The 26,493-nt window shown below is 36.3% G+C and overlaps 1 protein-coding gene and 1 pseudogene across 12 annotated transcripts in view; both read left to right on the plus strand.

Moving 5' to 3' along the window:
* LCOR (ligand dependent nuclear receptor corepressor) overlaps positions 1–26,493 on the plus strand; it is a 100,680-nt gene that overhangs the window by 37,245 nt on the left and 36,942 nt on the right. For 10 of the 12 annotated variants that reach the window (XM_075533673.1, XM_075533681.1, XM_075533671.1 and 7 more), the window contains 2 exons: positions 2,440–2,505; positions 4,127–4,206. Coding sequence is in view for 3 of the 12 variants with exons in the window: in XM_075533671.1 (XP_075389786.1) it covers positions 2,440–2,505; positions 4,127–4,206 (146 nt within the window). In the remaining 9 variants the exon portion in view is untranslated. The remainder of the gene's footprint in view (positions 1–2,439; positions 2,506–4,126; positions 4,207–26,493) is intronic. The other 2 variants (XM_075533676.1, XM_075533680.1) reach the window with 1 other exon arrangement.
* Positions 7,573–7,637, plus strand: LOC142430047 (U7 small nuclear RNA; annotated as a pseudogene).

A 26,493-nucleotide genomic window follows, 5' to 3' on the forward strand; every position in this document is an offset into this window, starting at 1 on the left:
CGCTTGTTTACCTTCAAGTCTTTATGACCCCAGATGCTATATCTTTTGATAGCCAGATACCATTAGCTTGCTTCACCACATTTGCTTATTCATCTGCCCTTGCGTTGTCTTTTGATGCCTCCTTTATGATTTAATGTTTTGTTCATAGAATCATTCAGTATTAGGGCTCAAGTAGAAAGTAAATGTTTAGAAAATGTTGATGGAAATGCCTAAATATGCTTGATACGATTAATTTATGGAATGTTTTAAGAGCTGTAAGAGTCCCAAATAAAATTATTTTTTAAAAGAATAAACTTTAAACCAAGGTGGGTGGGAGGGATTATTTAGTATTGCAACTGGTACTTGAATATTTTTCAAGCCTGAGAAATGCCAAGTGTTTTCCTACCTTCTGGTTTTCTTACACAGATCTACACACAGTTCATTATAATAATTTACTTTTTCTCTTCTCAAGCTATCTGTTGAAATCTGCTATCTCTTTCATGTCATCATTTCTTCCTTTCATTTTAGTAATTCTGTATTTTATAGCAAGCTTCAAAGTCTCTTCCATTTTGGGCTCTTCTTTTTTAAACCATCTTTTAGTGACCTTTCCATAATTATGATATCCTTAATGCATCATCCAACAACTCATTTAGTCTTTGCTTATTAACACTCAGTGCATCAAACCTGTTCTTGATATGGTTTCATATGAGATTTACTCAAGATACTGTGGTTTGGCTCATGTGAACTTGTTTTAAGGTTTCTCACTTGCAACTTGAACTAGCTTATAAGAAATTGCTGGTCTGTTCTGAAGTTGACCCTTAGCCTTGTTCCTAGGGATGACATTGAACTCCTTCATTATCACCACAGATGTGGTAATTTGATTTCTATGTGTTCTATCAGATGAGGCTCATGTGTAGTCAACAGTTTATATTAATGAAAAAAATATTTGCAATGAATAAATCATCGATCTTATAAAACGTTATTTCCTTTTGTATACTATTGCACTATCAGTTGTTGATTTTTAACTCATCTCCAACTTCTTTCCAATCACTATTATCAATGCATTTTGATTTCATGTTTGATCAATTTCAGACTGCACATACACATTGGTAAAATTTGCCAATTACACACATAGTTTTTGGCATTAACAATTGGTGCGTAAATTTGAAATAGTTTTCACGGATCTTTCTTGTAGGAGCATAGTATTTCAAGACTAATTGCATTATGTTTCAGGATATTTCTAGGATTTTTTTGGTGGGTGGGGGAGACAATGAAAGTGACTTCAATTTATCATTCCCAGCACAGCCAATCATTTGTCCAATTCAGAATGACCAATATCAGCTAATCAGCTCATTAGTTTTTAGTTTCTTTTATGTGATGGTTTTATTTTTTATTCCAGTTTTCTTAGGTTCATACTTGTACATTCCATGTACTGATTATCAATAGATGTTTGCAGCTCCCCCTTTCCATTTTGAGGTTTTTTTTTTAAGCTAAAATGTTTATTTAAAGTATAGTCTGCCACGGCTAAAGTTTGATAGGTCAATGTATGAGATTTTTATTTAGAGTGTTGGTATCAAGAAATTACATTTCTTTCTGTTAAAGTGACAAAACATTCTCTCTTTTTTTGACAATGTTCTCCCCCACCCCTTTATTGGGGGCTTTTACATCTTTTATCACAATCCATACACAATCCAGCGTGTCAAGCACATTTGCACATACGCCGCCATCATCATTTTCAAAGCATTCTCTTCCCACTTGAACCCCTGATGTCAGTTCCCATTTCTTCTCCCCCCCCCCCCCCACCCGCTCCTGAGTTGTTTTATACCAGTAAATGAAGGTCTCTCAGCTTTAAACCATGCCATGTCATTAAGGTAGTTTCAACATTGAGGAGGAAACTCTTACCCAGTCATATTTTGTGTGCCTTCAGCCGGAAGGGCTCATTTTTCTTACACTATCAGACAATATTCCACTTTTCCCCTCAGAAGTGGACCACAAGATTCTTCTCTTCAATTTGTCTTAGTCTAGAAACTCCACTGAAACCATAGTCATGCTGGGTGACCCTGTTCATATTTGAAATACTGGCAGCCCACTTTCTGACTATAGTGGGCTTTGTCTTGATGAAAGTAGTATTGTGGAACTAAAATAACTACAAAACCTCCTCTAATATGATAGTGTTGTGGCATTTTTGCTTAGTGGTATTGAAGTTGTTTTTGGTGATTGATGTCTTTCCTTCCTCAAGAAATATAGCTTGAAAAGGTATATGATCTTGATCTATACTTAGAAAAACACTATAGTCCCAGAAAGCTGTAAAAATTTTGAGGCAGATTAAACCTCTTGGGGGATAGATACTATTGAAGACAGAGTTTGTGAACCACTTGGGTGAGGGCTAAGCCCCCCCAACATATTAATACTAAGTTACATGTATATATTGTGATAATGGATTTTTTTTTATTCTTTCAGGATTTGAAAGTATTTTTGAAGGGCTATTTGGACCTGGATTATTAAAAGATCTCAGTTTATTTAAAGGTATTAAAGTTATTTTTGGCATTTCACCTCCTTCCTATGGACACATATAGGTAGTCCCTAGCTAACAGGGTTACATTCTAATGATGCCATAAGTTGGTCCTGATATATGTTAAATATCTTTTTTCTTCCAATTTTCAATCATTACCTTTTATTATCGGTATCATTAAAAATAAAAACATTGAACATCGAATGATAAAGCAAATAAAATGCTGCAGTAGTAATTAATGTATGTAGTACATATTACTGATAGTATGAACTATTTGCCCACTAAAACAAAAACACAGCTTGTAAGAGCTGATTAGTCATAACTCGAGTAAGTCCAAAACTTAGGAGACCATCTGTATGATTAATGGTGATTGAAGTTCCATTCTTTTTTTTTTTTGGCTCCTACTTTCATGTAGCTTAAAGCTGTATTTATGAAAACTAGCAAGATGTACAGAACTAAGAATTTTAAGGCAATTAAAGAACTGGTCTACAATTCGTGGGATACAAATATTTTTGGTTACAACAAGCAATATATATTTTTTTAATTTGGGGCTCATACAACTTTTTTTGTTGAAGGATACATGTATTTATCTATTTATTTATTTATTTTTAAAACAATTTATTGGGGCTCATACAACTCTTAGCACAGTTCATACATATACCTACATCAATCGTATAAAGCACATCTGTACAGTCTTTGCCCTAATCATTTTTTTCTCTTCTTTTTTTACATTTTATTAGGGACTCATACAACTCTTATCACAATCCATACATATACATACATCAATTGTATAAAGCACATCCATACATTCCCTGCCCCAATCATTCTCAAGGCATTTGCTCTCCACTTAAGCCCCTTGCATCAGGTCCTCGTTTTTTTTTTCCCCCCTCCCTCCCCTTTCCCCCCTCTCTCATGTGCCCTTGGTAATTTATACATCGTTATTTTGTCATATCTTGCCCTATCCAGAGTCTCCCTTCCCCCCCTTCTCTGCTGTCCCTCTCCCAGGGAAGAGGTCACATGTGGATCCTTGTAATCAGTTCCCCCTTTCCAACTCACTCACCCTCCACTCTCCCAGCATTGCCCCTCACACCCTTGGTCCTGAAGGTATCATCCACCCTGGATTCCCTGTACCTCCAGCCCTCATATGTACCAGTGTACAGCCTCTGTCCTATCCAGCCCTGCAAGGTAGAATTCGGATCATGGTAGTTGGGAGGAGGAAGCATCCAGGATCTGGGGGAAAGCTGTGTTCTTCATCGGTACTACCTCGCACCCTAATTAACCCATCTCCTCTCCTAAACCCCTCTATGAGTGGATCTCCATTGGCCGACACTTGGGCCTTGGGTCTCCACTCTGCACTTCCCCCTTCATTTAATATGGTATATACATATACATATATACATAAATATACACACATGTACACATACACACACATATACATACATACACACATATCTTTTTTTTTTTTTTTGCATGATGCCTTATACTTGGTCCCTTGGCACCTCGTGATCACACTGGCCGGTGTGCTTCTTCCATGTGGGCTTTTTTGCTTCTGAACAAGCTATATTTTTGAAGATGTTTTTGATTTTCTGAAATGGTGTTTTTGGCAACTAATTTGTTATTTATTTTACTTTGCAGACTGTGAACCTGAAAGCATTTCTGATTGGACTTTTGATGAAAACTGTCTATTCTGTTGCTTGAGAAGAGATAAAGTAAAGGTAACCAAGAGACTTTAAAAAACTTTTTATGATTTTAAGGGATTTGCTGGTAGGATTTGGAAGATGTGATTCCATATTTGCTTAAATTGAGCATGATAGTTTTACAATTTAAGCTTTTCTTTTTATTGATTATTTCTATTGAGTAATGTAAATCCCAGCATGCATTGGTTTATTGATACAGTTCACAAGGCAGATTAATTAACTAGGTTTCAAACTGATAGTAATTCATGTAGGTGTACGATGAACTGTGGTTATATTTTAGAATAAGATGCTTCTGTTATTACCTGGGCAGAAAATGTCAGTGTAATGTTTTCATACATTGAATGAACGCTGCTTATATTCACCTAAGAAAGTGGTAGTGCCTTATGATTTCTATTTTACTGCTTTGTGTTAATCATTAAGAACAAAATAACTGGTTTTGAAACCTTGTTGGAAACACCAATAGTTTTTACTGTTTTATGTTTCTGTTCACGGTACTTACTTCTGTCCTAGTTTTAAGCTTTGGAAACATTGCGATTCTTCCTTTATCCCTTGCACTCTTAACAATTTCAAATCATTGACCTCATCTTGTCAGTTCATTTCTCATAGTTAATTTCATTCTTTTCATAGTCATCAACATAGTTCAGGTGTTGCATTATCCCTGGACTGCCAAAATAAACTCAATTCAATTTAATTCAGAAAGAAAGAGAGAGAGATTTTTAAACACTTCTACTGGGTTAAGCCCTCTTCTCCTCAGATTGTGTAGCAATGTTGTACAGTACTTGGTTGTCAGTGACTTTTTTAACTATCTAGATTTTGTAGCCCCGCTCTCAGCGTTAGTGTCTCCTTATAATTCAGTTCACTTTCACTTTCCAGTGGTGTCTCCTGTACAATTTCTTTTGTTAAATTGTTCTTGTACACATGTATTAAACATGATTTTACTACTCGTTGGCCTACCCAATGGTATATTTACTGTTCCTCATAACTTGAAAGACCCTTGCTCTTGTTCCAGTCTTAGACCTACCTTTCCTATTAATGGGAAAACTATATATTTATAATTTCTGTAAGCTCTTTTCCATAACTGTTTCAACTCTAAATACTTCTGTGAAAGTCTAATAAGCTTGACCAGTTTTTTGTCCATTAATATTTTACTTATTTCATTCATCCTTTTCTGTGTTTAAATCTTATATTCTCTACATAAATGGCCAACTTCTGAAAGTTGTGGACCATGCAATTTCTTTTCTTTGTAGCCCTGAATGTAGCTAGTATATGATTATTTACCAAGTTGTCAAGTTACTCTAAAAACTGAGTGTCAATGTGTAACCAATGTCCAGAGCTTTGTAATGCTTTTATTTTGTGGCTTCTTTTTCTTTTTCAAATATGAAGTATCTGTTTCAACAGCTATATTCAGGGGTGATCTGTTTTCATTGCATTAATGAGAAAAGCATCTTCAAATTTAATTCAGTATGATTTCAAAAATGAAGCCTTAAAATTGGTTAGACTAGATGAATGACTTCCTAGTCCCCATTAGAATTGGGTAGCTATTTATATTTGCTATTTTGGTACAATACATTCTTATGGTTAAAAGTTTCCCCATTGCTGTATTATGAGGTAAATCATGGTACCTTGTAATGTTTAAAAATAACTTTTTGCCATTTTAAGTTATAAGTTTATTTGATCTACTTAGTTATACAGAATATTCCTATTTCACAAATCAGCTAATTCTAGCAAAATGGATTTTCTCCATTGTACACTGTACTACCTGCCAGTCAATAGAGACTGCTTGTTATTGCTTTTAGGTGATATGGAGTTGTGTCTTTATACCCTTTAACCAATAGAATATGAAATACTGCCCATCCAGCACCATCATTTGTTGTTGCTATACTTGAGCCCGTTGTTGTAGCCACTGTGTCAATCCATCTTGTTGAGGTTCTTCCTCTTTTTTGATACTGTAAACTTTAGCAAACATGATTTCCTTGAAGTACTGGTCTCTCCTGAGAACATCATGGCCAAAATAATGTGAGAAGAAATCTCATCATCAACCCTTTAAAGGAGCATTTTGTCTATACTTTTTCCAAAAAGAATTGTTCATTCTCTTGACAGCCCATTGTTTAATATTTTTCTGCCACACCATAGTTCAAAGGCTTCTTCATCTTCCTTACTCATTTGCCCAGCTTTCCTATGCATAGGAGGTGATTGAAAAATCCCATGGCTTGAATAGGAACACCTTAGTCCTGAAAGTAACAGCTTTGCTTTTTAAATTTTACAGAGATCTTTTGCAGCAGGTTTTCCTAATGCAAGATGTCATTTGGTTTTCTGTACATGTTGATTGTGAATCCTTGACAACTAATATACCACCTATAATGGAAAATAGGAAAAGAGAGATCCTAGTTAATGTACATAGTCAAATGGATATTTTAAATCATGTTGGATAAAAAAGTTCTTCAGTTCTGTAGATATTTGGCCATCTCATCCAAGGAGGATAAGAATCCGGACATTAAATAAATCCAATAGATTGAAGCTTGTTTTTTAAGTCTTACTTAAGTTTTTAAAATAGAAGGATATATCCAAAGTATATGGTAATAGGCAATAGATGGCAGCATAGAGCAAGATAATGGCTCTTGACTTTGATTTTAACCTGGTGGCAATATTTAAGTATTTGGAAAAATTGTTAAATAATAATCTGATTGTTGGAAAAGATGAGAGTTAATGTATGTTCTCTGCAAGCAGTTAGAATGAATATAGTATAATTATTATGCATATTTATTTTGAAAACTAGATAAAATTGTGAAACATAAATAGCTTCTATGGGAAATGTAACAGATTAGTAAAACAGTTGTTGAGCTACACATAGGAAGGATCCTACAAAAGTTAGAGAATATAATTTGTAAGGGGAAGGTAACTAATACTTTTCAGCAACTGCTGTTACAATTTTATGCACTCTGGTGTAATCTTTACAACTCGATACATTGGTAAACTAGCCAGTTTTTACAAATAAATGGTGCAAGCATATTTTAAGTACCTAATCTTAGTTTTGTAAAGAATCTGTTAGTAAATGAATAATTAATGGGCTTGTTCACTTGTTTTTCTTGTTTCTTCCATCCTTTTCTGCTTGTTGGGTCATAGTAGGCACACTGTAAACATTTATTAAATAAATGCTTCAGAAATACATTAATGCTAAATTATTTGAGTGCTTGTATGTTCCAAGTATATATTTACAATTTTCTTTGTAATATTCAGCCAACAGTCAAGTTTCCAGCCTCTTTTTTACTTCTAGAGTATTCATAAAAATAATACATACCCCTCAGCTAAATTCTTCTAATGTTAGCATCTTTAACAGTAGAGGTATAAAATCCATGTTATTAACACTGATAGAACATTATTATCTAGTGTTACAGTCCTTTTAGAATTTGTCTAGCAGGTTTTCTGTTTGTTTTTTTCTCGGAACCTTCCTCCCCCTGAAGACTTAAAACTTGTTTCCCCCCTGGTTTCTTCACTGATGATGTCCTTTTACTGGTTTGGCACCCAATCTTGGACTACACATTTTATTTAGTTGTCATATCTTTATCTTCTTTAATTTAAGACCACTAACCTGTTGATTGTCCCTCAATTTAGGTTTATGTGATGTTTCCTTATGATTGAATTCACATTGTACTTTTTGGGGGCAAGAATTTCACAAAATTGATGTATATCCCCCCTACTGGTTCATATCAAAAAGCATATGGTCACTTGCTTAAGGTGGTATCTGCCAAATTTCTCTAGCTATACCTTTCTACTAGGCATCTTTTGGAGAGCATACACTCAGTTTTTGTGAATAGCCTCTTCATCATCGGTGTTTTTCATCATACATTAATTTTAATGTCCATTTATGATTCTTGCCTGCCCCCACAAAAAATTCTTATACTGAATGTTAGCTTTTCTGTTTTCATTATTTCTTTTGTATGTATTGAAATTGATGTATATTGCTGTAAAAAAGAACTTTATCTTTTTTCAAATCAGATATTTATATTTTGTTTACTTAACAATATGGATACATGTATTTTTGTTTCATTCTCATAATTATAATTCATTGCATTATATTTCTTTTCCACTTCAAATTGTCCTAGGATTGGTCATTCTTTCTTAACTGCTATTGAGCTGATGCCGACGCTTAGAAACTTTGGGTTAGCAGTCTGATGTGTGGCCACTGTGTCAACAGGGCTACAGATTTGACCATCGAGAACTCAAGTTAACTAAGTTAGCTCATGTGCACTCTGCCACATCTCTACTTTTGTAGGTGCTTTTTCCACCAAAAAAGTGTTTCAGGCTCAACTTGCATTTCAGTGCCTAAGCCTTAGAGAACTAAGGAACACTAGATCTCTTTAACTGGAAAGTATAAGCAATTAAGGTTAGGGTATTAAGTATAATCATTGGTCCCAGAGTACTAATATTTCTAGGCTGTCTCTGTTGTCTGAGCTGAAAAATTAAGCTTACTAAAGCACATAAATTTATAATTTTCTATAATCTGTGTATAAACATTTCATAAGGTACATTTATTAGCTGCCAATCCCCTTGCTAGGACAAAGAGCTTTTTTAGTAGTAGTGAAAGGATGTTTGACAGGTAGGAAGAAATTATTCTTAGTGTTTAAAGTCCCTGAAGATGACCAGTTTCAAAAGACTATTAGTTTGACTGTGGTATGGTTATTCTTGTATGTGACTGAGTTAGACCAGAGATTTTTGAATACCAAGTGAACTTGGTGATACTCAATTTCATTTTTACCATTTGTTTACTCTGAGCATTTTGTATCTCGTGTTTTGATTATACGTTAATTGAAAGTTTAGGTATATGTTTTCACTTCCTGAATTGCTGTTTTATATTTGTTATTCAACGTTGATTAATAGGACTTGTTTGCTTGTCACAGTGTTCACAGTAATTTGTTTAAAATAAAAGGAACAGAGAGGAAAATATATCACTATAGTTGATATTGATAAAGTTATATGGAATGGGAGGAGGTAAATATGGGATGTTCAAAAGTTGTAGTTATTTATAAGATTTAAATAGATAAAGGTAAAGTTAAACCAGTACCACAAGGGAGGACCTGATTAATTGCTTGGGGAATGGTACAAATCTAAAATGCGGGGCCCTAACCTTGTACTATTTTCATAGGCCTTTTATGTAGCAGATAACTGCAAAAATCAGTGGTTCAAACCCACCGGCTTCTTGTAGGAGAAAGATGAAATTGTTCTCATAAAAATTTAAGACTAAACCCCATATGAGTTAGAATCAAGTCTGTATAGTGAGTTTTTTTTTGATAGAGTCATTGATTATTTGGAATAATTAAGGAAAATCACTTGAAAAGTGAATCAATTTTCTGTTCAGTTTGACATTAAATATCAAAGGATATTGATGGCATTTAAAATTTTTAATAAATCATTTTTGGGGGGCTCTTACAAAGTCTTGGTATTTTTATCTTATTAGAAATGAATAATCTTGAACCAAAACAAAAACCCCGGCCATATGAGGCTGGTTTCAAAATGAAGGTTGTGTCAAGAGCAGAAGAGAGCAATAACAGTATTGCAAGTAGGGAATTCTGTGTTGACGAAAAGCAAGTGAGAGAGTGGCGGAAAATGAAGGCTGACTTGGAACAGATTCCAAAGCTAAAAAAGCTCGTCGTGGTTTAATGTCTTTTTATGGGGCTCTAGAGAGTGAATTGCATAAATGGGTTATGGAGTGTCGTCAAAATAGTTACTGCGTAACACACATGGGAATCTGCATATATGCTCTACAGATGGTTAAAGATGATAAATATAAAGCACCAGGCATTGAAAAATATGCTCCCTCAGCAGGATGGTGTGCCCGCTTCATGAATAGGTTTGCCATACTATGTTTGAGACAAAGAACAAAGATTTCCCAGAAATTGCCACAAGACCTTGAAGGAAAAAATTATGTCATTCTAGTAAAATAAAGAGGAATTTACAATTATGACCTGGCAGATATTGGGAATATGGATGAAACTGCCATAACTTTCGATCTTCCAAGCAACAGAACTGTGGCAAGTTTAGGAGAAAAAAACATTTTTCTCAAAACCACAGTAAATGAAAAAAAACAAAGCAAAAACACACTACAGTTGTTCTATCATGTTTGGCTAATGGAACAGCTGCGTCCTGTCATCATTTTTAAAAGAAAGACCTTGCCTAAAGAGATCAATTTTGCACCAAGAATTACTGTGCGTATACACGTTAAAAGCTGGATGGATGAAGACGGAACCAAAAAGTGGCTGGAAGAAATGTGGAACCAACGACCATCGACTAGTGCTTCAAAGAAAAAGTCATCGCTACTTTTTTGGGATATGTTCAGAGCCCATCTATCGGATGACATAAAAAATTGACAAAATCTAGTAAAGTTACTTTAGCCGTTATTCCAGATGGACTTAGAACTGTACTGCAGCCTCTGGATGTATCTTTGAATAAGCTTTTTAAAGACCGTGTGCGAAGGATGTGGCATGAATGGATGTCGTCTGATTAAGCCCGACTAATAAAAGGAGGAAATCTCATGAAGCCTGACATAGCGTTAATAGCAAAGTGGGTTCAAGATGCATGGGAAGACCTTCCAGAAGACACGGTGAGACGTGACTTCCAGAAATGTAGTATTAGTAATGCTGTGGATGGCAGTGAAGATTGTGCTTCGTATGAAAATGACAGCAGTGATGGTGATGATGGTGATCTCAGCAAGGACAGCGTCTATGATGACCTCACACCAGCTGAAGCTCTGCATTGGGATACGGATGATGATGAGGAATCCAGTTTTGAAGGATTTCAACTCTTTACATTTTAGCTTGGTTGCTGATTGAGCTCAGGGAATAGTACTCTTAAGGTATCATTGTTGATACCTTCTTGTTTTTGTTAAACCTATTTTCCACTTACTGTGCTGGTTTACTAATATTAAATGACTTGTCCTTTTATTTATGTTTTCTATTTAAAATAAATATTTAAATACATTAGCCCACTGATGCCTCTAATTTTAGTAATTTTATTTTGATTATTGAAACTCACCAATAGCTTCCTCATTTCCACCCTAGGCTTATACTCAAGTCAATCAGTTTTCCTGGTTTCCCAGGTAATAGTTAGGTACTTCGGCTTATACTCGAGTCAGCTTCTGTTTGAATATATCCAGTATATGTATAAGCACAATATTGATTATAAAATGCATGCTGTCAAAATAGTACAGATAAAGTGCTATAGCTGTTTAGAAGAGAGCAAAATTAACCTCATCCAGGCTTTACTATAATGCAGTTGCCTCAAATATACAGCGAGTTAAACTTGTATTTATTATAGCTGTGGACATATAGGGACAGCCATTTCCATCTGATGGAGAGCAGATAGAAATCCAGGAATTGCATTGCGAGTAAAACTTCAAAGGAGTATACAACAAGTTAAATATAAGAAACCCTTGATATTAACTGTTTTGCTAATTTTTAAATGTTTTTAGAAATTTTTAATAGTAATTTTTTGCATTTTATTTCTCTATTTAAACAGATTATTGGGGGCTCTTAACAGCTCTTGTAACAATCCATACATCATTTGTGTCAAGCACATTTGTACATAGCATTCTGTAGACATTTATTTTCTATTGAGCTCTTGGTGTCAACTCCTCTTCCCCTCTCCTTCCCCCAAAAGAATTTTGACACATAAGAAAAGTAACAGAAAATTTTGGTTATAGATATTGAAAATTAACAAGCATAATAAGTTACTTGTCTAGTGGTCAGGCTTACTTTATATATGCTTACTAGAGTCATGTTAAATTTTTTGTTGTATTTTGAGTACCATATTCCATACTTGAAGTGTGCTCAGACTTTAATTTTGTGTCCCCCCCCTCCAATTCATTAACTCGATTGTCTGCTTAAGAAAATAGAAGTCACATTTTGTTAATGTAAAAGGTAATTTAGATGAAGTACGATTTTCTTCTTTTAGATTAGTGACCTTAAAAAGTATAGGCATTTAAAATGGTGGAGCCATTTTCCCAAGACTTGCTGGCATTTAAAATAATTAGATGAGGGAAAGTGGCATTTAAATCAGTGAGTTGCAACTTGTCAGCTTATTTTAAGCGCATTACTTGAAATATCAGTAAGCCATGGGTCGCAGACATGACTGTAGCTATTGGCCCGTGATCTACTGGAGTATTAGTCCTTCAGTATAATCATCTGCTTATATACGGGAACCCAAGTGGCTCATTAGTTAACTGAAAGTTTGGTGGTTCAAACCCAACACCAGCTGTGTAGGAAAAAGAGGTAGCAGTCTACTTCTGTAATGATTCCTACCTTTAGAAACTCGTAAGGGATAGTTCTGCGTTTTCCTATGCATTCAGAATTGATGGGTCAGCAGTGGATTTCGTTTGGCATCCTTTTAATTTTCATAGTTTCTGTACCTGTGCACACATATAGTGTGTGTGTGTGTGTGTGTGTGTGTGTGTGTGTGTGTGTGTGTGTGTATGCATATCCGAGATCTCTATGTGGCCTGCAAAGCCTAAGATACTATTTGGCTCATAACAGAAATTTCTTTAATTCTGTGTTAGAGAAACCTGAATGTTGTTAATTCCATACCCTAGCTATTTTTCTCTTTGCCTTTTCCCTTTAAATTGTGTACCAGAGCTTAGCAACCCCAACCACAGCAAATACACCTTAATGTCAAGTCAGCTGGGATTATGGACGAGGGGGTGGGGTTGGGAGAGAGACAAAGGGAGAGCCTGATTTATGACAGTAGGATTCCGCAACTGTTCATCCTATTTTAACTTATTTCACACTTAGAGAAGAGGACTAGTACAAAGCTTTATATCCTTTTCCTAGAGTTTGCAATTGTGTTAACATTTTGCTACATTTTGCCTTATTTATGCTCATATAAGTGTATATTTCCTAAGAATAAAGACATCCACTTTTCCAATTTAGTATAGTTTTCAAAACCATGATACTTAATCTTGATAATAGTATCTAATATGTGGACCTTCAGATTTTACAAAATCCAAGATTTTTATAAGCTTTTCATTTTTCTCATCTTAGCCCAAATTCCCACTGAGCGTTGTTCTTTGAATTTGATTTGTCATACTATTTAGTCTCCTTTAATCTGCAGTGACTCCTCAACATTTTTGTTTTGCTGGCTGACCATTTTGAATAGGATATGCCATTTGCTTTGTACAGTGCTCGTCACTGTAGACTTGTCTGATACTTCCCTGTGATTAAATGCAGATCCTGCTCTTTTGTAAGGAAAAATTAATGTTATGTTGATGCAGTGGGTTAAGTATTGGGCTGCTAACCACAAGGTAGGTGGTTCAAACGTAACATCTGTTGTATCGGAGAAAGATGTAAAGATTTTACAGACAATTTTTAAAATAATAATTTATAAATTATCAAGGGTTCATGAGGGAAGGGGGTGGTAACCATGGAGGGAGGGAGGGGAAAAATGAGCTGATACCAAGGGCTGAAGTAGAAAGTCCATGTTTTGAGAATGATGATGGCAGCAAATGTACAAATGTGCTGGACACATGTATATATGAATGGATTGTGACAAGGGTTATATGAGCTCCCAAATAAATAAATAAATACATAAAAGATTTACAGAAACTCCAAGAAGCAGTTTATTCTATGCGCTTGGGTTATTGTAAGTTGGAATCATTTCGATGGCAGTGGTTTGATTTGGTATCACCAGTAACAACATGATAACATATGCAGCGTTGCTTAGCAAGTGATACTAACTTTTATTATTTGGTTAGGTGCTGCTATCTGTCAGGTTCTCTGCTACAAACTTAAGCTTTCCCAATAATAATTCTTAAGTAATTTGTGGGAAAATACTTAGAATGTTGTGAATGTCCCCTGCTTGTCAGATTTTCATGTTTTTGTTTTATTATTAAATGTACATTTTTGCCAGATTCAAGGTTTTGTTTTGTTTTTGATAATTTTAAAATTACTTTTTTTCCTATTCTGTTATTCAATGCTATTTTTTGGGGGGGGGGGTTGCTTTATACTTTTGTGTATCTTCTTCTCCAATCATTTGAGTCAATTTTTATTCTGTTCCATACATTATAATTCCTTGCCCCAAATTTGATTAGTGAGGGCTTTTTAAGCCCAACTCTAGGTGTGTTTTGCATGTTCTGGTTTTCTTTTTAAAGGTTTTCCTTATTTTCTGATACAAAAAATGGTCCCTGCTCATGTTGTATTCTCTAAGCTCTAGTACTAGAATCATTCATTTTTTAAAGAAGATCTGGTTCCATTGGTGAGGAATTGTTGCCACTATTTGACCTTCTTTTCTGGCCAATCCACGTACCTGCTTATTCACAAAGATCAGCTGTCAAGGAAAGGCTTCCCTTCCTAGCTTGATTCGTGTGAAAAGATACCGCAAACACTATAAAGTGATATTGATTCATTTTTATTGACGGTGTAGTTTTAGAATACTATGCAAATAAATCGGCTGAAAGTAAATCACTGTTTATCAACCTAAAAAATACTTACTCTTGAGAAAATATATTTATATAGGTTCTGAAAGTAAGCATCCCATTTCCTTTGTGAAACTGAAAAGGCTAGTAAAGGTTATTTTTTTGAGTTCAAGAGTTGTAAGTTGGGACATGTTCAGTATCTAATATCTTTAATTGCACATTACTAAATGATCTTTTTAAAAGCAAAAGCATTTCATTTCTGGCATCTATTTTTATCAATTTTCTTTAATAATTTTTGTTTTTAATGTCAAGATATCTTTGCCTAATTCAATATCACCTCCAGATACAAAGCCATATATTTTATTCTAGATGTTTAATAGTGTTCTCCTATTTTACTTTGCGATCCATATTGAGTTCATTTTTCTATATGATGTGGATAAGTGTTATAAGTTCTAGCACCAATTGTTGAAAAGACTTTTTTTCCCCTTATTGAATTCCTGTGGCATTGAGTTGCATCGACCAAGTACATGTGAGTGGGTTTTTGTACTCTTTCTGTGTGCCATTTTCTTAAATAATACTTTCTTAGTTACTATTATCTTCATTGCTGGAAGCCAGGTTATGTAAATCTGGTAACTTTTGCAAAATTGTTTTGTTAATATGAGGCCTTTTCTATAAAATTGTCAGTTTTCTTAGAAAACCTATCATAATTGCATTGACTCGCTAGATTATTTTGGAGAGGGTTCTCCACATTAACAGTATTGTCTTTCAATTTATGATCATGATATAACTCACCTTGGTTTATGCCTTCTTTAGTCTCAACAGTCTTTTCTATGACATCATTTCCTTTTATCCTAAAGACCTTCTTTTAGCATTTCTTGTAGTGCAAATAGATAGTTACACACTATGGAGAAAAATACACAACAAAACCCCTTATTTTAAAACTTCTTTTGGCCACTTGTTTTATTACCATTATCAAACAGTAGTAATTTGATGATAAAGGGCATATCACATGGATAGTGTAGTTCGAGATTACTGGCAGCTTAATTAAAAACGGGAGATTTTTCCTATTGGAAACTTAACAACTTATTCAGTATTTTCTTCCCCACTTTCAGTGATGATCATCAGTGTTGGAAGCTTCTGCAGCTCTCCTTTACCTATTTAACACCCCCAGGAGTACTCATGAAATAAATTGCCTTAAAAGGATATAGGATCACACAGACTGGTGTGCTTCTTCCATGTGGGCTTTGTTGCTTCTGAGCTAGATGGCTGCTTATTTACCTTCAAGCTTTTAAGACCCCAAATGCTGTATCTTGATATCCGGGCACCATCAGCTTTCTTCACCACATTTGCTTATGCACACATTAGTCTTCAGCAATAGTATTGGGAAAGTGGGCACACTTTCATATCTGATCCCTTCGACACCTTGTGATCACACAGGCTGGGGTGTTTCTTCCATGTGGGCTTTGTTGCTTCTGAGATAGATGGCCGCTTGTTCACCTTCAAGCCTTTAAGACCCCAGGTGCTATATCTTTTGATAGCCGGGCACCATCAGCTTTCTTCGCCATATTTACTTATATATACCTTTGTCTTCAGTGATCATGTCGAGAAGGTGAGCATCATGAAATGCCAATTTAATAGAACAAAGTGTTCTTGCATTGAGGGAGTACTTGAGTGGAGGCCCAATGTCCATCTGCTACTTTAATACTAAACCTATAAATATATGCACATAGATCTATTTCCCTAATATATATAAATATAGTTACATATGTACATGCCTGTATTTAGACCTCTGTAAATGCCCTTGGCTTCCCAGTTCTTTCCTCTATATTCTTTTACTGTCGAAGCGATCAGGTATCAGGCACCAAAGAATATAGAAACCATACCATTGTGATGGAGGGGAAGTGCAGATTAGGGACCCTTACAGAAGGGTGGTGGGAGGAGATGCACTAGTCAGGAAGCAATGTAGCAACGCTGAAACCTACAACTTTCCTCTAGTTTTTAAATCTCCCCCTCCTCCCCCCCAATCATGATCCCAATTCTACCTTGCAAGTCTGGCTAGACCAGAGCATGTACACTGGTACAGGTAGGAACTGGAAACACAGGGAATCCAGGACAGATGATCCCTTCAGGACCATTTGTAAAAGTGGTGATACCTGGAGGGTGGAGGGAAGGTGGGGTAGAAATGGGGAACCTATTATAAGGATTACGTATAACCTCCTCCTTGGGGGACTGACAACAGAAAAGTGGGTAAAGAGAGACATCAGACAGTGTAAGATGACAAAATAATTGATAAATTATCACAGGTTCATGAGGGAGAGGGGAGCGAGGAGAAAGGGAAAAAATGAGCTGATACCAAGTTCTCAAGTAGAAAGCAAATGTCTTGAGAATGATGACGGCAACAAATGTACAAATGTGCTTGACATAAAATGGATGTACGTAAGGATTGTGATAAGAGATGTAGGAGTCCCCAATAAAATTATTTTAAAAAAAGATATAGGAAAATTGACACAAACTACCGAGGTACCAGAGAACAGAAAAACTAAAGATATATATCCCTTGCTTTACCCAGAAAGCAGTATACAAAATTAAATTACTCACACACATCTATATCAGCAATCACAGAAAACCAAAGGAAAATTTTTTTCATAATGTCAGTGAAAGTACAAAATGACTATTAGGTAGTAGCTATGTGAATAGACTACAGATTTTTAATTGAGGACCATGAAAGAATAAGTGACATAAGTGGAATTTCTTAGAAGGGTGACTATTTTATGTCATTGACGGTTAAACAAACACAAAAATTTTTTAAAGTGTCTAAGGTGAAAGTATACACACAGCAAGTTTCCCATTTAACAATTTTTAAATTATTTGGGGGCATTTGTTAAAATTTTAAAAATTCATATTGAATCATTATTATTTTCAATCTCTTGTTTATGTCCATTGATCTAGCATTCCTTCCCCTCCTTGTCCTCTCGCCTTTGCTCTTGGACACATAGTATCTATGTGTTTTTTTCCATTCCTTCTAGTCTTCACTTACAGTGATCCAGTGTGTAAAAGAGCAAAACATTGCTAGGTCCTGAGCCGTCCTCCTAATACTGTGCACACACTCGACTCTATTATTGTGACCACTGTGTCAGGCCACGTCATTGAGAGTGACCTCTTTTCATTGACCCTCTACTTTACCAAGCATGATCTTTGTCACCAAGGGTTGGCCTCATCTGATAACAAGTCTAAAGTAAGCTAATGAAGTCTTGCCCTCCTCTAGTCTAAGGAACGTTTTACTACAGATTTATTTGTTCCTCTGGACAAAAACCAACCAGTCTAGGTGAACCAAATTGTATGATTTTTTGTATGTGTGGAATCCCAGCTAGTTTCATTTCTATATAGTTGTGGGCCAACAAGTTGTGTTTTATAAATAAGTACATTAAATGCAAGGAACAAAGCTGTTGAGTTAGTAAGGGTAAAACCGGTTATTTTGTTTTTCTTTGCCATACAGCAATGCCTCTGAATTCAGAGCTAGAGGAAGGGGTATGAGGAATTATTTCACTTTCTATTTATTGTCTGTTATTGTCTATTAGTTATATATTACATGAACATTTTGCTGTTTATCAGTGTATTTGTGTACAATCGGAATAAATTATAATTTGTTAATACGCCATTGTTTAAAATTCTTCACTTGGCTAATATGGATGCAGCTGGGGAAAAAGATAGGTTATACAATTTTTCATCTTTGGTTTTTGTTCTGAAGGGGGGGAAGCAAACCATTTAACTGGTGAAATTTATTTTTTAAAATGACTTAAATGTTTCTGGAGTCATTGTCTTAGGCGCGTACAGCAAATAGAAAAAAAATGTATTCAAGAAAATCTAATTCTCAGAACTGCAAAATCTGGTATACTCCTCCCACTGAGTATGGTGGAGCTCCTCACTGAGGGGGAGGGGCAAGCTGCTGGCATCTTTCATACTCTAGCTCATAGATCCCCAATTTTTTTGAAAAATCATTTTATCGGTGAATCGTACAGTTCTTATCACTCTCCATCCATCCATCCATTGTTCTGAGTACATTTGTACATTTGCTGCCATCATCATTCTGAAAACATTTGCTTTCTCCTTGAGCCCTTGGTACCAGCTTCTCATTTTTCCCCTCCTTCCCCCAGGAACTCTTGATAATTTATAAATTATTCTTATTTTATGTTCTATACTATCCACTGTCTCCCTTCACCCACTTTTCTGTCTGTCCCCCAGGGAAGGTTTTATATGTAGATCATTGTGATAGGTTCCCTCTTTCTCCCCCACCTTCCCCTTACCCTCCCAATATCTCTACTCATTACTGGTCCCCAGGGGTTTGTCTGTCCTGGATTCCCTGTGTTTCCAGTTTGTATCTGTACCAGTGTACATCCTCTGGTCTAGCCAGATTTGTAAGGTAGAATTGGGCATACATCCCAAATTTACTTAGCTTCCTATCCCCTTTTCAGAAAGAAAAAAAATACTCAGTTCCCCTGGCAATGAAAATCTCTTTTACTATATAGCTCATAACCCAGGTTAAAGTGTAGATATATGCCTCCCTTGATCATTCAGCACCTCCCTCCCCAGGAGAGGCAGTATCGCCCACTTTGGGAAGCAGTGATGAAGATAGTCAACACAGAAAACCAGGAAAAGACAGCTGAGAAGAATCTCCTGGGGTTGGATGAAACTATAGAATGGAAGCACTCTGTAAAAGAGACCCAAGTTTTATTGGACCAGACTCAGGAGCATTCATTCCTGGAGTGTTGCATAAACAGTAAGGCAGTCAGTTGACAGTCATGGAGGCAGACTGCAAGTAAAGAGCCCCAGTGCAGCAAAAAGGTTTGCAAATTGAGTCTACCTAGCAGTTCCATGGGAGGAAGAATTAGCAATATGCTCCTATAAAAATAAAAGCAAAATCCAAACTTACTGCCATTGAGTTGATGCCAGTCTATCGGGTTTCTGAGACTGTCACGCTTTACCATAGCTGACAGACTCATCTTTCTCCCATGGCGTGACTAATAAGTTTGAACTGTTATCTCCTGGTTAGCAACCCAGTACGAGCCCACAGTATCACCAGTGTTCCTTCCTGTACAAATTACAGCCTAGAACCCTTTAGGGGAAGATAAACTCTGTCACAAGGTATGTGATACCAGTAGAGGCAGATCAGCCAGAACCTTAGTGGAAATTAGAGAGAAAATGAAAAAGACAATCAGAGAAAGTCCAGAAAAACCTGGTGGACAGGAAGAATAGCATATACTCAAGGTGGTGATCAAATTCCAGAGAAAAATTTCCTTAAATCTCTTCTTTTTAGCCTAAATAAGACCCATGCCAGGGATGAGAGTGGTGTGCAGTCATAGCAGGCAATTAAACACTGCCTTTGAGGGAGTCTAGATGTTGATCCTAGCAGACTTAAAGGATGTTTTTTTTAAAGCAAATTAAATGAAAGTGTGCTGATGATAGCCTTTAAGAAGAGATCAGCTGAGAAATAATAGTAATCACTTTAAAATTGAAAGTAGAATAGTTGAAATAGTTTTCTAGAGAATTCCATAATAGTTTTGAGCTAGCAGAACAGCCACATCGAAGTGTTTTAGAAAAAAAAAAAAAGAAATTAGGCAATCTGAACAACACAGAAAAATAAACATCCTCAAAGAAATGTGCACAGTTCACACCATGGTATACATCGTGATTGAATCAAAAAGCAGGAAGGGGTAAAATAGTTTCTAAGAAAGTATAGACGAAATTTTCAAAATGCTATGAAAAACATTACACCTCCAAGAAAAAACTCACAAAATGGGATAAACTAAATGACTCACGTCAGACAAATCATAGTCAAAATGTTGAAATTCAAGGCAAAATTTTTTTAAAAGCAACAAGAAATAGAAAATCTTGGGGGAACCTGGGACTGTGCATTTCTAACAAGCTCCAAAGTGTTAAGCAGTTGCTCTGGGGATCAGGTGTTGAGAATCACTGATGCGATTCCTGCCTATGCTCTTGGGATTTCCTGTGGCCCCCTCCATTGCTCATGTGTGGTTTGAATAGGGCTCCTATGCTCGGTGAGGAAGGTTTTACCTCCTGAATTTTCTAAGTCCTTCGCTGTTCCTTTTACTACCATATTGGCTGTGACTAGAATACTAGGGGCTGGGCAGGGAGAAGCCATACCTAATTTGGTCAAGCCAACAAGCTGTATTTTATCCAACTCTGTGCCTTGTGGCCTACTTGCAGTTTATCTGCAGATTACAATCATCGTGGCTCAGGGGACCTTAGTACAAGTAGTTCAGGAACCAAAATATAGTGATGAAAAGCTGCTATAGTAAAACAATAGGGAGTGGTAGAATATGTGGAAAAGAGGAAAACACATTTAAGCCTAAATTAATTCAAATATGTTCAACATTGTGAGGCCCAAGTTCAAGGTCTCAAGCCATCAGTTTGCCATCCCTAACTGACTTCTCAATTCTCCCGTACTTCAGGAACAAGAGAAAGAAGGAGGAGTTATTAAACATATGCCTTATTAATCACTTTGCACTGCTTAACAAAATCCTTTAAGTCTGCTAAGATCACCATCTAGACTCTCTCAAAGGTGGTTTGTAATTGCCTGCTATAACTGCCCACCACCCCCATCCCTGGTATGGGTCTTTTATTTAGGCCAGAAAAAAAAAGAGGAAAGAAATAGAAAATCAAGACAAATCTTGTAAATGGAAACCTCAATAAGAATAATAGCTAACTTCTCATCAGTAGCAAAGGGACCTAGAAGCATTGGTATGACATTTAAAGCACTGCAAGAACAAAAATTACCAACAAAAAATAGCAGGTCCAGGGAAAACCATCTTTTCATAATGAAATGGCATAAAGGGGAAAACATCCAAATGGTAATTGGAATTCGTAGAAAGGAACAAAGAGAAACAGACTCTGAAAGTAATGTTAATACACGTATGTTCATAACCCACCCTCCTAAAACAAACAAACCCAAAAACAATGTCATTGAGTTAGTTCCATCTTACAATCAACCCTGTATAGTGTTTCTGAGACTGAATTTTACAGGAGCAGCAACCCAACAATAACAGATACACTGAGACCCACTTTCAGTAATGGAGAGAATAACTAGGCAAAAGATGAACAAGGATATGAAAGCCTTAAATAATGCTGAGTCCACTAGACCTGGCAGACATCTATAGGACCCTACCCAACTAAAACAGAACATGCATGGATCATATGCTGCACCAGTAAGTAACTTTCAAAAGGATTATAATCATGCCAAGTATATTCACTGACCACAATGAATGAAATTAGAAACCAGTAACGCAGGAAATTTGAGAAATACACAACTAAAAATGTATCTTTCTCTTCTATTCCATTATCTTTCGATTCTATTTTGCATGAATTTTTGAATCCCTCTCAAGTGAGGAAATTAAGCAGCATATTGCTAAATAATCAGTTAAACTTGAGAGAAATCTCAGAAAAGTAGAAAGTATGTTGAAAGAAATGAAAGCAAATAAAAAAAACCTCCAGTATACAGGGAGTAATAGATAAGCTGCAAATAAACAAAAATCCAAACTTGATGATAATGTGTCAGTTTCAACTCATAGTGACTATCTAGAGCAGTGATTCTCTACCTTGCTAATGCTGCGACTTTTTAATACAGTTCCTCATGTTCTGGTGACCCTTCAACCATAAAATTAATGTTCGTTGCTACTTCTTAACTGTAATTTTGCTATTGTTATAAATTGGGTGACCCCTGTGAAAAGAGGGGTTTGACTCCTAAAGGGGTCCGTGCCCTACAGATTTGAGAACCGCTGCTCAGGCATCCTCAAACTACGGCCACATGTAGCCCGCCAAGGACATTTATCCAGCCCGCCAGGTGTTTTACCCTGTTTGCTTTTTTACTTCAAAATAAGATATGTGCAGTGTGTCTAGGAATTTGTTCATAGTTTTTTTAAAATTATAGTCCGACCCTCCAATGGGTCTGAGGAACAGTGAACTGGCCCCCAGTTTTAAAAGTTTGAGGACCCCTGTCCTAGGTTGCAGTGCAGTATAGAGATGCTATGGGATAGAGTATACCACTGTCTTTGCGAGAGCATGACTGGTGAGTCAAACTGTCAGCCTTACAGTTATCAATTGAACGCTTAGGTACTGCACCACCAGGGCTTCTGTAAGCTGTAAATTCTTTTTTCTTTCTTTTATTGGGGGACCTTACATCTCCTATCAGAATCCATACATTTACCCAGTGTGTCAAGCACATTTGCACGTATGCCACCATCATCATTTTCAAAACATTCTCTTTCCGCTTAAGCTCTCCATTTCTCCTCCTTGCTCCCTGCCCCACCCTTCCTCATGAACCCTTGATATATTATAGATTATTATTTTCATATCTTACATTGTCCTCCATTACCCCTCACCCACTTTAATGTTATTCATCTCTCAGGGAGGGGGTTAAAGTTGATCTTTGTGGTCAAAGCTGTAAATTTAAAATTTTTTTTCCAAAGCTGTAAATTCTTAGGTGAAAAAAGAAAACAATATTTGTTTTTAAACATTGGCAAAGAGCATCCTGAAAACAAACTGAGACTCCCTCTAAAAATTCCATTTATAGTAGCATTAAGGTAGATAAAATGTTTTAACAAAACGTTAAATGAAAGATCTGAAGTAGATGTCATGTTCATTGATTGAATGGACTTAAGATAGCAATACACCCCCAATCTGCAAATTTAATGTAATCCCTATCAAAAGTCCAGCTGATTTCTTTGCAGAAATTAACAAGCTGGTTCTAAAATTCACAAGAAAATTCAAGCAACGTCAGGTAACCAAGTCAATTAAATCATTTTATTAGGGGCCCATACAACTCTTATCACAATACATACATACATCAATTGTGTAAATCACATTTGTACATTCATTGCCCTCATCATTCTCAAAACATTTGTTCTCCACTGAATTCCCTGGTATCAGCTCCTCATTTTTCCCCTCCCTCCCTGCTCCACTTTCCTTATAAACCCTTATTAATGTATAAATTATTATTTTGTCATTTCTTACACTGTCCGTCTCCCTTCACCTTCTTTTCTGTTGTCCATCTTCTAGGGAAGAGGTTATATGTAGATCCCTGTAATCGGTTCCCCCTTTCCTCACCACTCTCCCGCTATAACCACTCTCAGCACTGGTCCTGAAGGGATCATCTGCCCTGGATTCCCTGTGTTTCTAGTTCCTGTCTGTACCAGTGTACATCCTCTGGTCTAGCCAGGTTTGTAAGGTAGAATTGGGATCATGATGGTGGGGAGGAAACTCATACAACGAAAGTTGTCTGTTTCATCATTGCTCTACTGCACCCTGACTGGCTCATCTTCCCCCTGTGGCCCTTCTGTAAGGGGATGTACAGCAGCCTTCACATGGGCTTTGGGTCTTTACACTCCCGTCAAATCAACTTTTTGATGGAACAAATTGAAAGAACTTAACTCGCTAATTTTAAAACACCATAAAGCTACAATATTTAAGGTAATGTGGCAAAGGTATATGGATACACATAAAAAACAATGTAATCAAATTAAGTGCCTATAAATAAACCCTTAATTCTTCAGTTTTTTTTAAAAATGGGGTCCCAAGGCACTCCAAAAATGGTAGTGAAACAAACAACTGAATATTCATAAGTAAAGGAATGCACCTGGACTTTGATCATAAACCATGCAGAAAACTGACTTTAAATGTAGTAGAATTAAGCATAAGAGCAAACACGGGAATAAATCTTCATGTCCGTGGCAGTAGTTCTTTAGATTTTATATCAAGCTCCCCTGCCCCCCCCAAAAACAAACACATAAAAATAGCAACAAAAGGAAAATGAATGAATTCCACTGAAAATTTTGCACTTACTGTACTACAAATGATGCCATCAATGAAATGAGAAAACAGAATGGGAGAAAATATTTTCAGACTCTGTATATATGATAATGGATTTATATCCAGAATACCTCAAGGATTCTTTAATAACAATTATAGAAAGGAAAACAACTTGAATTTTAAATAGACAAAGGATCTTTGAATAGGCATATCTCCAAAAAAGAGACTCAAGTACCCAGTAACAATATAGAAAAATACTCTGAGTCATCTCTGGGTGGGTTGAATTGCTATGTTTGGTTAGTAGTTCAGCGCTTAACCATTTCCATTAGGTGTAGAAAATGCAAATCTAAGTCCAATATGATAACATTTAGCATCTGGTATAATGAAAAGGATATTAGCAAGAACTTTAAAAAAAACGTTTTATTAGGGGCTCATACAACTCTTTTATCACAATCCATACATACATCAATTGTGGAAAGCACATCCGTACATTCATTGCCATCATCATTTTCAAAGCATTTGCTCTCCACTTAAGCACTTGGCATCAGGTCCTCTTTTTTTCCTCTCCCTCCCCGCTGCCCCCTTGATAATTGACAAATTATTATTTTGTCATATCTTATGCTTTCCTACGTCTCCCTTCACCCCCTTTTCTGTTCGTCCCCCAGGGAAAAGGTCACATGTAGATCCTGTAGCAAGAACTCTTGACATTGCTGTTGGTGATAACATAAAATGGGGCAGCATCTTTGGAAAATAAGAGCCCTGGTGGCATGTAGTGGTTACCAGTTGGGCTGCTTGCTAATCACAAGGTCAGTTCGAAACCACCAGTGGCTCCCCAGAGAAAGGTCTTTCTACTCGGATACAGTGGTACAGCTCAGAAACCCTCAGGGACAGTTTTGCCTTGTTTTGGGTTGCTATGAGTCAGTACTGATTTGATGATGATGTGGATAATTTTGGTTTTGGTTATCTAGTTACCATATGATTCAACAGTTTCTCTCAAATTATATTCCTGGAGAAATTAAAATACACATCCACACAAAAACATGAACACAAATATTTATAATGGAATAGCTCCAAGTGGGAATAACCCAGCTGTCCCTCAACTAATGAATAGATTAACATATTGAGGTTAATCCATACAAGGTAATATTATTTAGCAGTGAAAAGAAAGTGTGAATACTGATACATGCCACAACACAAATGAACCCTGAAAACATCATACTAAATGGAAAAATTGAGTTGCAAAAAATTTGCATGACTCTACTTAAAAAGTTTAGTATAAAGAAACCTAGAGCCACAAATAGCAGTTCAGTGTTTGCTTATGGTTGGAGTAGAAGACCTGGTGGTGCAGTGGTTAAACACCGATTGCTAACCAAAGGTGCGCATGTACATCCATCAGCCACTTTGAGGGAGAAACATGGCAGTCTGCTTCCATAAAGATCTCCAGCTTTGGAAACACTCTGAGGCAGTTCTGTGGAATCAACTCACAGCAGTGGGTTTGGTTTTGACCTTTTTTTGTGTGGTAGTTGTGGAGAATGAGGGTGAACCGTTGATGGGTGCAGAATTTCTTTTTTAGAACGAAATGATCTAATTTAAATTATCTTAATCTTTCCATGGCTCCATGAGTACACCAAACTTTAAGATAGTTGAATCAAATGTCATGTCAATTATAATTTAATAAATTATTTTAAAAATCATTTTATTGGGGGCTCGTACAACTCTCTATCATATCCATACATACATCTATTGTGTCAAACACATTTGAACATTGGTTGCCATCATCATTCTCAAAACATTTGCTTTCTACTTGAGCAATCAAGTATCGGGTCATCTCCCCTCTCCCCCCCAAAAGCTTGATCATTTATAAATTATTATTTTGTCGTCTTACACCCTTCCTTCTTACACAGTTCCCTTCACCCACGTTTTTGATGTCTATCGCCCAGGGAGGGCTTCATATGTACATTCTTGTGATTGGTTCCCTCTTTCCTACCCCACTTCTCTCCTGCCACTCTCACCACTGGTCTTGAGGAGTTCATCTGTCCTGGATTCCCTGCTTTTCCAGTTCCTATCTGTACCAGTGTACATTC

This window comes from Tenrec ecaudatus, chromosome 16, assembly GCF_050624435.1.
Source record: "Tenrec ecaudatus isolate mTenEca1 chromosome 16, mTenEca1.hap1, whole genome shotgun sequence".
NCBI lineage: Eukaryota > Metazoa > Chordata > Mammalia > Afrosoricida > Tenrecidae > Tenrec > Tenrec ecaudatus.